This window comes from Lutra lutra, chromosome 5 (assembly GCF_902655055.1).
Source record: "Lutra lutra chromosome 5, mLutLut1.2, whole genome shotgun sequence".
In the NCBI taxonomy this organism is placed as follows: Eukaryota; Metazoa; Chordata; class Mammalia; order Carnivora; family Mustelidae; genus Lutra; species Lutra lutra.
Genome location: NC_062282.1, coordinates 63051481 through 63064567, shown reverse-complemented (window position 1 = coordinate 63064567; position 13087 = coordinate 63051481). Strand labels below are relative to the sequence as shown.

General features: G+C 39.8%; 1 protein-coding gene across 4 annotated transcripts in view; it reads right to left on the bottom strand.

The window, feature by feature from the left end:
• CREBRF (CREB3 regulatory factor) overlaps nucleotides 1-13087 on the bottom strand; it is a 55939-nt gene that overhangs the window by 33619 nt on the left and 9233 nt on the right. For 2 of the 4 annotated variants that reach the window (XM_047731446.1, XM_047731447.1), the window contains exon 2: nucleotides 1664-1863. In XM_047731446.1, coding sequence (XP_047587402.1) covers nucleotides 1664-1672 — 9 coding nt within the window. In that variant the 5' untranslated portion in view covers nucleotides 1673-1863. Of the gene's footprint in view, nucleotides 1-1663; nucleotides 1864-3217; nucleotides 5530-13087 lie in introns of those variants that run through there. The other 2 variants (XM_047731448.1, XM_047731449.1) reach the window with 2 other exon arrangements.

Here is a 13087-nt window from a genome sequence, read left to right as displayed (position 1 = left end):
CCCAATATTGAGCACTCCCTCCTATTTCCTGGGGTCTGCAGAAATAGCAGGTTGGTCTCATTCTGTACTCCTAAGTGACTCCAGTGTCTTATTTCCACAAACAATCTGGAAGACAATTTGGGCACCTTTAGTGCAACCAATGCCTCCTGGAATGTGATGATGAAGATACAGGATCAGCCAAATATCCCAAAATCTTACTGGTGAGACCAGAAACTTGGGCATGAGCTCAGCAGCCTTAATCCTGATCCCAGAAAAGGGTACAAGTCATTCCTTAATAAATAAGGGGAAAAAGACTTGGCACCAAGAGATGATGCTCCTTCTTTTCTCTCCAACCCACTTTTCCATTTCAACATCTATACAAATCACTCCAGAAGGAAGTCAGGGCCCACACTCATAAAGCAGCCCAAACAAGTGAAAGGCCTCACTCTGAAATCTAACTTCGATGAAGGAAGAGGATGTGAAAGAATAAAAATTCCCTCTTTGCCTTTTTGTTCTTAATCTGCAAATTTTTGCTAAAACTTAAAAAATTCTATTAATCTATTTGCTTACATTTCTCTATTCATATACCTTCTACCTACCACAAACTGGCCTTCTTACATGCTCTCCTATAATGTTTTTCTTCACTGGTACTTCCCAATCCAGTCTTTTCTTTCTCTAATTTTCCCCAACCCTACCAGGCTGCAAGCTCAAAGTAAGTGTGTTATAGCTCTAACTTCAAGTAGTCCACAAGCAGCAAACTAAACTCTCTAAATGGGAAAGAACTCCCAATCAGTATGTGTAATCCACTTGGCCAGAAGATTGGGGTGGAGCTAGGCCACTGGTCAATAATATCAACTAGCAAATCCCCTTTCTTTGCCTCTGCTGCCTGCCTCTGAGCCACTGGATAATCCCAGCAAGGTGCTTATTTTCTGTGCTCAAGGCATAATTCTGCCTGGCCCTACATGAAGCCACCTAAGAGTCCTTGCCCTCTCCTTATTTCTGCGTTTCTCCTCAGCCCTGAACTCAAAGAGGGAAGAGGGTAAGAGCTAACCATTGGAGGAGGACAGGAAGAAGTCTGGATGTGCAGTGGGGAAAAACAGGGCTTCTTTTCTTACTTCAGAGATTGCCTCAAACCAGGACTGATCAATTCAAAGTAGTTACCACAATATAAATAGATCTAATCATTCTCAGTAACCTTTTCTGAAAAGTATATATATGTATGGGGAGTATATGTGTATATATGAAAGAGAAAGGTTGAAATCTCTCACCATTTCCTAACTACTTTTAAATTCAAAAGGCATAAATGGAAAGGAATAAAGGAATAACTGGGAAACAGGAAGCAGACAAGGAGATGGAAGTGGGCTTTCTGTGGCAGATTAATTTTCAGGGGAGTTGGGTGAACCTCCTTATTAAAGCCAGCAGATCTGGCCCCCCCTTCTAACCAAATTTTCATTCACCACATTTCCCCATGTCAAGCTCATTACATTTCAAAGTGTAGCAAAGGAGGAAACAGAAGCAATGGAAGGACGGACATGTATTCAAAACTAGCTGAGATCAGAAATAAAATGTCTTAAAAAGGGAGTTTGTCAAGCTGTGTTAAGATTCAGAGAACTTACAGAACCAATAGTATGGACTTTCTGCAGTGGGAAAATATAAAACTTTGCACCTACTCTGTATGATTTACCTGAGGCATTTCCAAGCCCAGATCCTGTGAGTCCGATCCCAAACTTTGTTTTTTCCTCGTTTGTAAATTCTTTTCCAGCTTTACTTTTAATTTCAAGATCAAAGACGATTTTCACAATAAAAGGCGGTTTTCCCAGAATGCCTTCAATTCAAACGTTTGGATCAGTGCTTTTTATTTATTTTTAGTATTTCTGTGTGAATCTGTCAAACAACAACACAAAGTAACTTCACTGAGCACCATTAAAAAAAAGCTGACCTTTCAAAAATGACATTAACAAAGAACACTTTAGAAGAGTAAGGCTTAATGGTTGCAATCTCAAGAATTTGGTCATTTCTTAGTAGCAACTATTCTGAAATTCACCATTCCTCTCTCTGTTTCTAAAAAAGGATAGGTCAATAACCAATTGGCAACATTAAAAGAGAAAAAAAAAAAAAACCCACCCTGACAAAATTAACTGAGGTCTATCTTTTCCTGTGATCTGAAAGATGTATCTAATGTTAAAGTAAAGCTCCCATTCACTTTATGTTCTGCATGAGAAAGTATTCTCAATATTTAATTCCATGTATTGCATAATCATTCCTGCAAAATTAACCCACATTTTAAATCTGTTATATATCTACAAGAGGGACACCTGGGTGGCTCAGTCAGTTAAGAGGCTGCCTTCCGCTCAGGTCATGATCCCAGCATCCTGGGACTGAGTCCCACATTGGGCTCCTTGCTCCATGGGGACCCTGCTTCTCCCTCTGCTTCTGCCTGCCACTCTGCCTGCTTGTACTCTCTCTGTCTCTCTGACAAATAAATAAATCCTTTAAAAAAAAAAAAGAAAAAGAAGAAGAGTAATGAATACATAAAAATCAACAATGGTGGCTGGGTGGCTCAGTCAGTTAAGCGTCTGCTTTGGCTCAGGTCATGATCCCAGAGTCCTGGGATCAAGTCTCCGTCAGGCTCCTTGCTCAGTGGAGAGCCTGCTTCTCCCTCTGCCCGCTGTTCCCCTTGCTTGTGCGCTCGCTCTCTTGCTCTCTGACAAATAAATAAAATCTTTTAAAAAATGTTAAAAAAGGAATTATTCCAATAAGTTTTTAACATGTTTATGTTGGGGGGAAATAGGAAAATACTCCACAGAGGGGTTTCAAGGATTAAATAATGATTGTAAATCACCTCCACAGAGTCTTGACTGTGGTAGAGCCTTAAATTTAAATGTTAATTCCCTTTCCCTCCTCTGCGAAGGCCTTAATTAAGGGGGACTAAACAGCTATACCCACTTTATCATCTTTTTCTACATCAGTGGTCCTCAGTGTGATCCCAAGACCAGCAGAATCAGTATCAACTTGGATTGTGTTACAACTACAAAATTTTGAGCTCTAGCCCAGACCAACTAAAGCAGAAACTCTTCTCCCAGTTAAGTGTTTTAACAAGTCCTCTAGGTGATTCTGACTCTCCCTAAAATTTGAGAACCACTGACCTACACTCAGCACCTTGCTCTCATTCAGTCTAGTTGCAATATCCTTTCGTAGACTGATGTAAAGAGCCAATTTAAGCTGAGCTGCTCCATACCTAATACATCTGGACTGGAGGGTCAGAGTGTTACATCAATTTCAAAGGCCTCTGCAGAACAAGAAAGAGACTATCAACAAGAGATTCAATAACTGTTCCACATAATTAGATGGGTAAATTGACAACCACTTCTATTTCCTGGATCTTTGCTAGGCTCTCCCCTCTGGTGGGCTGTCATTCCTACCTTGCTGTTCTGGCCTAGGAAACATCATCAAGTGCCCAGGCTGAGCCTACAAACAGAATTAACTATGCATTTCAATCCCATGCTACAGTTTAGGCTCCTGACAAAGGCCAATTCTGATCCAGTTCCTCCTTATGTGGCCTCATGCCTTGATCCTACTGCTGACATACAATCTCAGTCCTAATTCTTCCCTTGATTCCTATGAGAAACAACATCAGTTGCCCTTCCTCCCTCCCTCCTTTCCTCCCTTCATTTCTTCCTTTAAGGGTGGGGAGAGACAGAGGGAGAAGAAGAAAGAGAATCTTAGCGATGTGGGGCTAGATCTCACAACTTGAGATCATGACCTCAGCCAAAATCCAGAGTCAGATGCTTAACTGACTGCGCCATCTAGGCATCCCCAGTCACCTACCTTTTCTAGACCTATTACTTCAACTCCAAAAAGGTGTGTGATTCAAGTGATGCATTCAATGAAGTGGGTCAGTATAATCCTGGTCTATAGCCTGGATTATGATAGAAAAGTCTAATACTCTCTAAAATCTTAAGTTTACCTTTACTAAGCAACAGGGTTGAAGACTTCGCAAAAAGATTAAGTTCTATTAAACAAATACTTATTGTCATCAACTAAAGATACCATCTACCAACAGCTTGGTTTATCTGGGAAAACACTGGACAAAAAAGGAGCTAAGTTTCAGTCGCAGCTCTCACTTGCAAACTACGTAAAACTGGGTAGGTCAATCTTTCTAGGCCTCATTTTTCTCATTTCTAAAAAGAACACAATACTACTAATAATACTAGTTTCCTAGCCACCGAATTTTCTAAGCCATAAAACCATAAAATACAAATGCAAATAGAGGTGACCCCACTTTTTGAAGTCCATGTTACAGAACTTCGCTTTTACAAAGACCTACCCTGGTACCCATTTTTGCTAACTGAAGGAAATCCAAAGAGGATTTTTGTTTTTATGAAAATAGGTAAAAATAGTGTTAAGTGTTTGTTGTGTTTGGGGCCCTTGAAGAGACAGAACACATCCCAAGCAGAGGAACAAATGCCCCGCCCAGCTCCTTCCCCAGGAACCACCCAGCATCGCAGCACCAGGCTGCCACAGGTCTGAACTGTGTCTATGAACATCTGTGCTTTATACCGATTTATTTTGTGCATGCATTAGCTAGGTGTATCCTAAGGTATCAGAAAATCCTATGAGAGGTTATACCCTGAGCCTGGGAACGCTCAAAAAATTTTCCACGTAATTAATGGTAAGTGCTTCTCCACTTTATGCCATTTGGGCTTTTGAAAGGTTTCATAGGAGCACTCTACTTTTGCAGAGCAGGAGAAACCTTTTATTATTATTTTTTTTAATTTAAACACTTGACCTCAAAACTAGGTTGTCAATGCAGTTAGCAAAAAGAGCAGTTGTTTGGAGCACTTGACAGGAGACCTGGAATCCAGTTTTGATCCCGTAATTAAAACTAAGCAGGCTTATGAATCTGAGCAAGTTATTTAAGTTTGTGTCTTAGCACCCTACTGAGGAATCACAAATATTCTCCTTTAACTATAAAAGGGATGTTATGAGAATTGAATGAGATATTAAATTAGGATGTACCAATAAAATAAAAAGTGATGATTATCAATAGGTACATTTTGGCAATGCTTTTTTGTTTCACAGCTCATCCATCTCAGAAACTCGACATCTGTGACAGCTATTGGCAGCAAGGCTGAATGTTTTATAGACACCAATTCCCAAGGTGAGGGTATCCACCATGTGAAGAGTTGAGCACATCTTCCTGGGATAGTTAAAGGTCCTTAGTTGCTTCTCCCAGTCCCTCAGGTAGCAGCAAACAGGATGAGTGAAGGGCCAATGCTACCCCAAGCAGTAGAAGGTCTTTTAATTCTCTAAAACTGATGACCCAAGGTCACAACCAATTATCTTTATCTCCAAGGTTTTGCACCCATTTTCCAAAATGCCTGGTACCACTCCAAACATTCATTGTGAAAGACCATGAACAACGAAAGTGGAAGGAAAAGAAAAGAGTGGAAGGAGAAGAAAAAAGAATAAAGGTTTCTACAGCAATTACCACTGCACAGAATCTTCCATAATGATACACTGCTCCCAAATCATCTCCTATACCAGGGAGCCTAATACAAAGGTACACTGATATTTAGATGGCCAAACAACAAGAGGAAAGTGTAACAACTGGCTCTTCAGAATGCCTTCACACTTCTTTGGGCTCAAGAATACCCATATTTTATTCAAAACTTTAATATTAAAGTCATGTACACTAAAAGCAATAGTCTACTTTCCCAATATGTACCCTAAGAAACATTTGTTCTAAGGAATGTTAAATGGTTATTCAGTAAAAGGGTTAAGAGATCTGGAAAACACCACATTAAATAAAACAGATATACTAACTCTACGTAAGGCTTCTTGCAAACCTTAAGGTGCTAGGTGCTAATGTGCATTATTAATCGCCAATAGGTGACTAGAGCAGATATGATTTCCCAAACTTACTTGATCTTAAAATCCTCTACCCTGCCCTCAAGCAGATCCCAAGACTAGTGTTATTAAAAACAACAACAAAAAACCCCACAACACCCTAAAGGAAAGGTTAAATCAATTTCCCTAGTTATGAATTCCTTTTTTTTTTTTTTTTGAAGATTTTTATTTACTTGAGAGAAAGCCCGCACAGAAGGAGAGGCAGAGGGAGATGCAGATTCCCTGCTGAGCAGAGAGCCCAACATGGGACCCTATCCCAGTAGAATGAGCTACCCACGAATCCCATGAATTCCTTTTTTTCACAGCTCTGGCTCACCAGTTCTCAATACAGTTTTGTGGGTTTTTCAAGGGAGAGAAGACTGTTGTCTATCAGAAATATTTGTCAACAGATTTTCTGTACCTGGGCTCATTCAACTCAACAACAGCTCCGAGGCACAGGAAAATACTGTTAACAGGAAACTAGCTCAGGGCAGGCTGCCCCAATATGCCACCCTCACATATTATTTTTAACTGAAGTTACTCAAGAAAGAGCTAGTGCAAGAAAGACACTCTGACCTTTCCTGTTACCCTGAAACCAAGAAATAAATTTCCCCATGTGAGAGGTACCCTCTTTGCATCTGGGAGATAGAAAGCATCCTTACTGCCAGAGATAGGCATTTCAGGACAAAGAAGGCTATATAAATAAACCTTGTTATTTCTTCACTAATTTGGTACCCCAAGCCCAAACATCTTTGTCTTTTTAACTCTTAACGGATTTATTGCCTCTTTGTCTCAAAGGTATAAAAGCTGCCTACTTTGGTCACTTCTTTGAATTTCATATTTTGATGAGCTCCCATACATATAAAATTAAAATAATTTGTTTTTCTCCTGTTAATCTGCCTTGTGTCAATTTAATTATATCAAACCAGCCAAAGAACCTAGAAGGGAAGAGAGGAAAAGTTTTCCTCCCCTACAAGTAATATGGAGCAAATGACTGATTTATGAGCAGTAATGGTATCATTTGAAGATGGCCACAGCTCAATATCTTTCATATAGCCTTTTCTACCAGGTCCTTCCCTGGATTTTTTGGTTCTCCACTTGAAAATGTTGAGGCTTACTATGTACATTAGGCAAGGCAAAAGGTGAAGTAAGATGACAGGTAAGACCAAAGGACTTTTACAAAAGCTCATCCCTGGGACTGCTTAAGCCATTAATCCAAACTTTGAAAGCCACACCCAAGAGCTGACCAGAGTGCCCCATGCAGCTTACACTCATCCAAGCGCCCCCAAATTTTGCCTCTTTTGAAACTGAGAGTTTCAGCTAATTCCCAAGAGTCCACATATTTTTCAAAGGTTGAAAAATATAAACTATAAATGAAAATGTCTTATGAAAAAGCAGATACTATATATATGATGGCTCAAATCCCTACAGCTCCCCTTTTATAAGCCACTGGCTTAGGACACTGTTGCCATTTAGTTGGTTAACTCAAGGGAACTGGCTCTCACAATAGTAACTAGCACTTTTGAGTCATCCAACATTTATCAGAGTAGATGTTAAAAAATTTTTTGACACACCCATTAGGATGGTTATTATCCAAAAAATGGAAAGTAACAAATTGAGGATGTTGAGGAGGATGTGGAAAAACTGGAACCCTTGTGCAATGCTGGTAGGAATGCAAAGTGGTGCTGCTAGGAATCTTTAGCAGTTCCACACGAAGTTATACATCCAGCAATTCCACATCTGCATACATACCCAAAAGAATCAGCAGGGACTCAAACAGATACATGCACACCCATATTCACAGCTACATTATTCACAATATTCAGAAGGTGGAAACAACCCTAGCACCCATCAACAGATGAATGGATAAACAAAATATAGTAATTCATGCAAGGGAACATTATTCGGCCATAAAAAGGAGTGAAATTCTGATTATGGATGAACTTTAAAAACATTACACTGAGTGGGGCGCCTGGGTGGCTCAGTGGGTTAAGGTCTCTGCCTTTGGCTCAGGTCATGATCCCAGGGTCTTAGGATCGAGCCCCGCATTGGGCTCTCTGCTCAGCAGGGAGCCTGCTTCCTCCTCTCTTTCTCTCTCTCTCTCTGCGTGCCTCTCTGCCTACTTGTGATCTCTGTCAAATAAATAAATAAAATCTTGAAAAAAAAAACCAAAAAAAATTACACTGAGAGAAATAAACCTGACACAAAAGGACAAATATTACATGATGCAACTTATGTGAGGTACAAGAATAGGCAAATTCATGGATTAGAAGGTAGAATAGAGGTTACCAGACACCAGGAGAGTTACTGTTTAATGGGCAGAGTTTTCTGTTTAGAATCTGCCTAGGACTCTAAGATGAGGAAAGTGTTCTAGAAATAGATACACAGGACTGTACGTTTAAAAATTGTTTAAATGGAAAAATTTGTTTCACAATGAAAGGTATTTAAAAAAATTTTTGAGGGAAGAAATACCAACACATTTATACCATTACGTAATTCATATACTATGGTTTATTTTGATCTTTCCTAATCTTTGTTGGTTCATGCTCATCATTTCTTTCATATGTGCAGAGTTCCTGGGTTCTCTCTCTGTTGTTTTTAAACTGTACGAGATCCACAGTTCTAAGATGTGGTAACTGTCCTGTTACTTAACCCCCAACTTAAGTAAGTCCTTTCTCCTGAGGCTTAATCCCCAAGCAAAGATGAAGAAAGGGAAGAAAAGGAAGGGACAGGAGGAACGACCACTGACTTGGTAATTTAAGTTTATACATCCCATATATATACCCCGTGAGTTTCCCGTTTAGCAAGAAAGACAGTTTGTCAGTTTGCCCAAGCTCCTTTTCAAACCAGGACCCAGCACTCACATTCCATCCATCCTGCCATACTTCATTTTTCCCACTCAACAATTCCTCTCCTTTTGAAAACCACACAAGTAGGGATGCCTGGGTGGCTCAGTGGGTTAAAGCCTCTGCCTTCAGCTCAGGTCATGATCCCAGGATCTTGGGATCGAGCCCTGCATCGGGCTCTCTGCTCATTGGGGAGCCTGTCCCCCCCGCCCATCTGCCTGCCTCTGCCTACTTGTGATCTGTCTCTCTGTCAAATAAATAAATAAAATCTTTTAAAAAAGAAAACTGCGCAGCAAAATAGTGAACAAAACAGTTCTACTGAAAATAGTTCTTCAGATGTTTACTGAATCAAGCCACTACCTGCTTCATGGCACAGCAGAAATCAGAGATCCACAAATTCCCAAACCACAGAGGAAACATATGCTGCTCATGCAACAAACACACTGGGTAAATGGCGGGTGCCACATTCTCCCTTTATTATGTGATATACATTCTGTGAACACACCTTCAGGTGAATCCCTATTTTCTACCCTTCAACAGCAGTTCTCTGGACTCCAGAATACAGATAACAGGTAAGTACACTTCTAACTAGATGATTATAGTTTATGTTTGGAATTACCAGCAAAAGACACTCATTATTTATTTTCCAAACCCTGCTGCTGATGGTCTTGAAGAAAAGAGGAGGCTAAAGAGAGAGAAGACCTATCTTTTCCCTCAGAAAATATTTCTTTTCCCTCAGAGAAAACATCATTTTCCTAGCCAAGCAGTACTCATCGTGACCCTATAAGCAGATATGATCCTTTTATCATACCGCTTTGTACACTCTTTATCCCTGGATCAATCCAATAGTACCCTTTTATCCTCACACTCAGAGAGTTTTAAAAATGTGGGGGTTGAGAGTTAGGTTTGCCACAAACATTTCATTAAACAAAATTATTTTACTAAGAATCCTGAGGAGCTAAGAAAAGATACTAAACCTCAAAAATATCTCTCCTTAGAATGCACTGTTGTAGGAAGACACAAGACCTCTCAGAGTTTTATTCCATTCCTTTCCAAAGGCTTCTGCTGAACTTTAACCTTTTGCCTACAGAGAAATATATGGGATCTTAATTTAAAAAACACTTTGGAGGGACGCCTGGGTGGCTCAGTGGTTAAAGCCTCTGCCTTCGGCTCGGGTCATGATCTCAGGGTCCTGGGATCGAGTCCCGAGTCGGGCTCTCTGCTCAGCAGGGAGCCTGCCTCCTCCTGTCTCTCTCTGCCTGCCTCTCTGCCTACTTGTGATCTGTCAAAGAAAAAAAAACTTTAAAAAAAAAATAAAAAACCCTTTGGGAACCAAAAAGATCATTAAAGTAGGTGTCTGGATCAATGTGAGCTGAGCAGGAAGAGCTACTTTTTATTTCTGAAAACTTATCAATCACAAGATATTATGGTTTTTCTGCAGCATTGATATCTGTCGATTAAGTTGTTCAGAGCACAAGAGTGAGAGCATGGGACAGTTTTAGATAGAACCAAATAATGTATTTCTAACCCCAGCCATACTTGGTTACCACTGGCAATAAAATATTCACAGATTATATTTGTATCACTGTTTATAGACTACAAACGCATTGCTATGCCTTGTCATTTGATAAAACAACTTGGTAAAGTAGTTAGGGTATTAGCATCACGGCCATCCACTACCCTCCGTCCAACCATTTTTACATTAATTAAAAAAGATCAACAAGGGTAACAGATTTATCTGAGGTCATACAGCAAATGTTTCTGTGCAAACCCATCATTATAGAGACCACCTCTACTTGCAGTACCTTTTCTCCAGAGGGCTCCCAAGTCTGCATCTTCAGTCTAAACAATGAATGCATGAGCCTTGCCATCTGAGAACCAGGTATTCCCATGTTCATTCACATCCCATGACCTTAGACACACACAACATGCCACCATCCTCTTAAAACATTTCCATTCTGTCAGTACTATCATCATTCTCAGACATCCAGGCATGGAACACTGATCTCAACACTAACTCTTTTCTTTCTCCTCCCCAGTTCTTTGTTAAATCATGCCAAACTGACAACTTACCTTGTACTCAGCACACATGTGTCTGTTCATCTTTGCCCTTCCCATTTTCTCAACCCTTTACTTGGGCCTCACCATTATATATTTACCATTCTAATAGTTGCCCTACGATCTTCCTGTTGCCAGCCCCTCTCTCTCAAGTTCTTATGTTCCATTCTATTTTCTCCCTAAACCACCACTTGGTATTAGCGCCATACTCATGATAAGAGTTTCTCTCAGAAACTCCCAAACATTTCTTGCATAATCAAAATACTCAGACACAATGAAACTATCTTTCCAATCTCATCTCCCACTACTCTTCTATAACACTAATACTTGGTTGATCTCACAATTTCACCAAATCCTTGAGGTACTTAAAATCACTTTCCTCCACTCAGAATTTCCAACAGTGAGGCTCTGTTCTTTCATGCCTTTGCTCACAGTGGTTTTTCTTTTCCTCCTCCCTAATTCCTTGTCTCCACTACCAGACTGTAAGGTCTTTTGAGAACAACCATTATATCTCCTCTCTATTTCATTAGCGCCAGAAGCAATGCCTTGCCCAGCAGAGGCATCCACACAAGAGTTGACGGACAATGAATGGAAAATCCCCTAAGACCATAGGTTCTTCAGACGTGCAACTTTTTGCATATACAAAGAGAACACTGCAAGTCAGTCAGTTATTTATATACAGCTGACCCTTGGATAACAGGTTTGAATAGTGTGGGTCCACTTGTACGTGATTTTTTTCAATAAGTACAGTATTAGTACTGTATATGTATGTTCTCTTCCTTACAATTTTCTTTGTATTTTTTTCAGCTTACTTTATTGTAAGAATACACATACAAAATATGTGTTAATTAACTGTTTATGTTCTCCATAAGGCTTCTGGTTAACAGCAGGCTATTGGGAGTTAAGTTTTGGGAGCGTCAACAGTTATACACAAGAGTTTCAACTGCATGGGGGGAGAGAGATGGTCGGTGCCCCCTAACCCCCATGTTGTTCAAAGGTCAACTGTATGTTTATCATCTTTTATGTGCTCTGAAATTATCTAGTAAGTTAGCTTGTTAATTTTGAGTTTTGAACCACTATAGTATCATATAACAGAAATACTCAAAATTGTACTCCTGAATTTCCTTTTACACTTCCAGGAGAAGTATTATTTGAATTTCAGTCGATTCTGAAGACCAGAGAGAATTCTTGTCTAGTGAGGAGAGGGTAGAAGAAGGAGTAGGATCAATATTTATTTAAACCAACTGAATCCAGGCACTGGACTAATACAGGTTACACTGTTCTTTCTCTCCCCACCCCCATTTTAATTAAGACAAAATATTTTATGCATATTAAACTCTGAAATTTAAAGAATCATTTAGTTTTCTGAGCTGTTCAGCAGAAATCTACAAAATGTAAAAAGGGAACAGGATTAAAGGCAGCAGCATAGAAACAGACAGTGCTGCAGGCAAACACATTTGAGCCATACTGCAAGATTCCAGGGGAAGAGCTGCCCCAAGACACTCTGGACATATCCTAACAACTTCAGCACTCCGGTGATCAGAGACCTAGGCTCTTTCTCAAACTCTGTCTCCTCCCTCCTTTCCCGATTTGACACTTTTCAAAAGTAGCAAGAATATATACAATTTTGAAATCCTCTTCAAATTCCTTCCTATTATGCGAAATGGGCTACACCACTGGCACTGGGCTATACAACAGCTGGTACAGAGGTTTTGGCATAAGGCTACAAAGAGGTTGTGAATACAGTTTTGCAATCATTTATTTCAACACTGAGAAAGGTTGGCTGCCTCTTTGGCTCTACTACTCCTACAGGCTTGCTCTGTGAGAAGCAAACTCTAGATTCGAAATAAAAGGTTCTGCTTTATGAGTATTTGGAATTTTATTCCAGATTCTTACTTACCTTCTTTTATTTGTAAATACAAGAATTCCCTGTCTTACTTTACCGGGATTTTGTGATTCACAATATATATGCCCTGACACAAAACAGATACTCAATAAGTCGTGGTTATTTTTTATCCTAAGATTCCTTTCTTGTTATAGAAGATGTTCCTGGAGTGTTGCAGCTACTGAAAGTGTAAACCCGAACTCAACTCAGAATCCAGATTGTCTAAATTCCACACTTAATTATCACAAAAACCCAACTGCTTGGAACTAGGGTAAGTAAGGGATCTGCAGGCAACACAGGTCATTTAACATCCCTGCCTTGGCTTCATGAGGGTCAACGTCAATTATGCTGGTTTAGTCAGCAAAAAAAATCTTTCGATTCACAAAGTAATTCATAAGCTTCAAACTAGTTATCTCTGTACACAATAAGA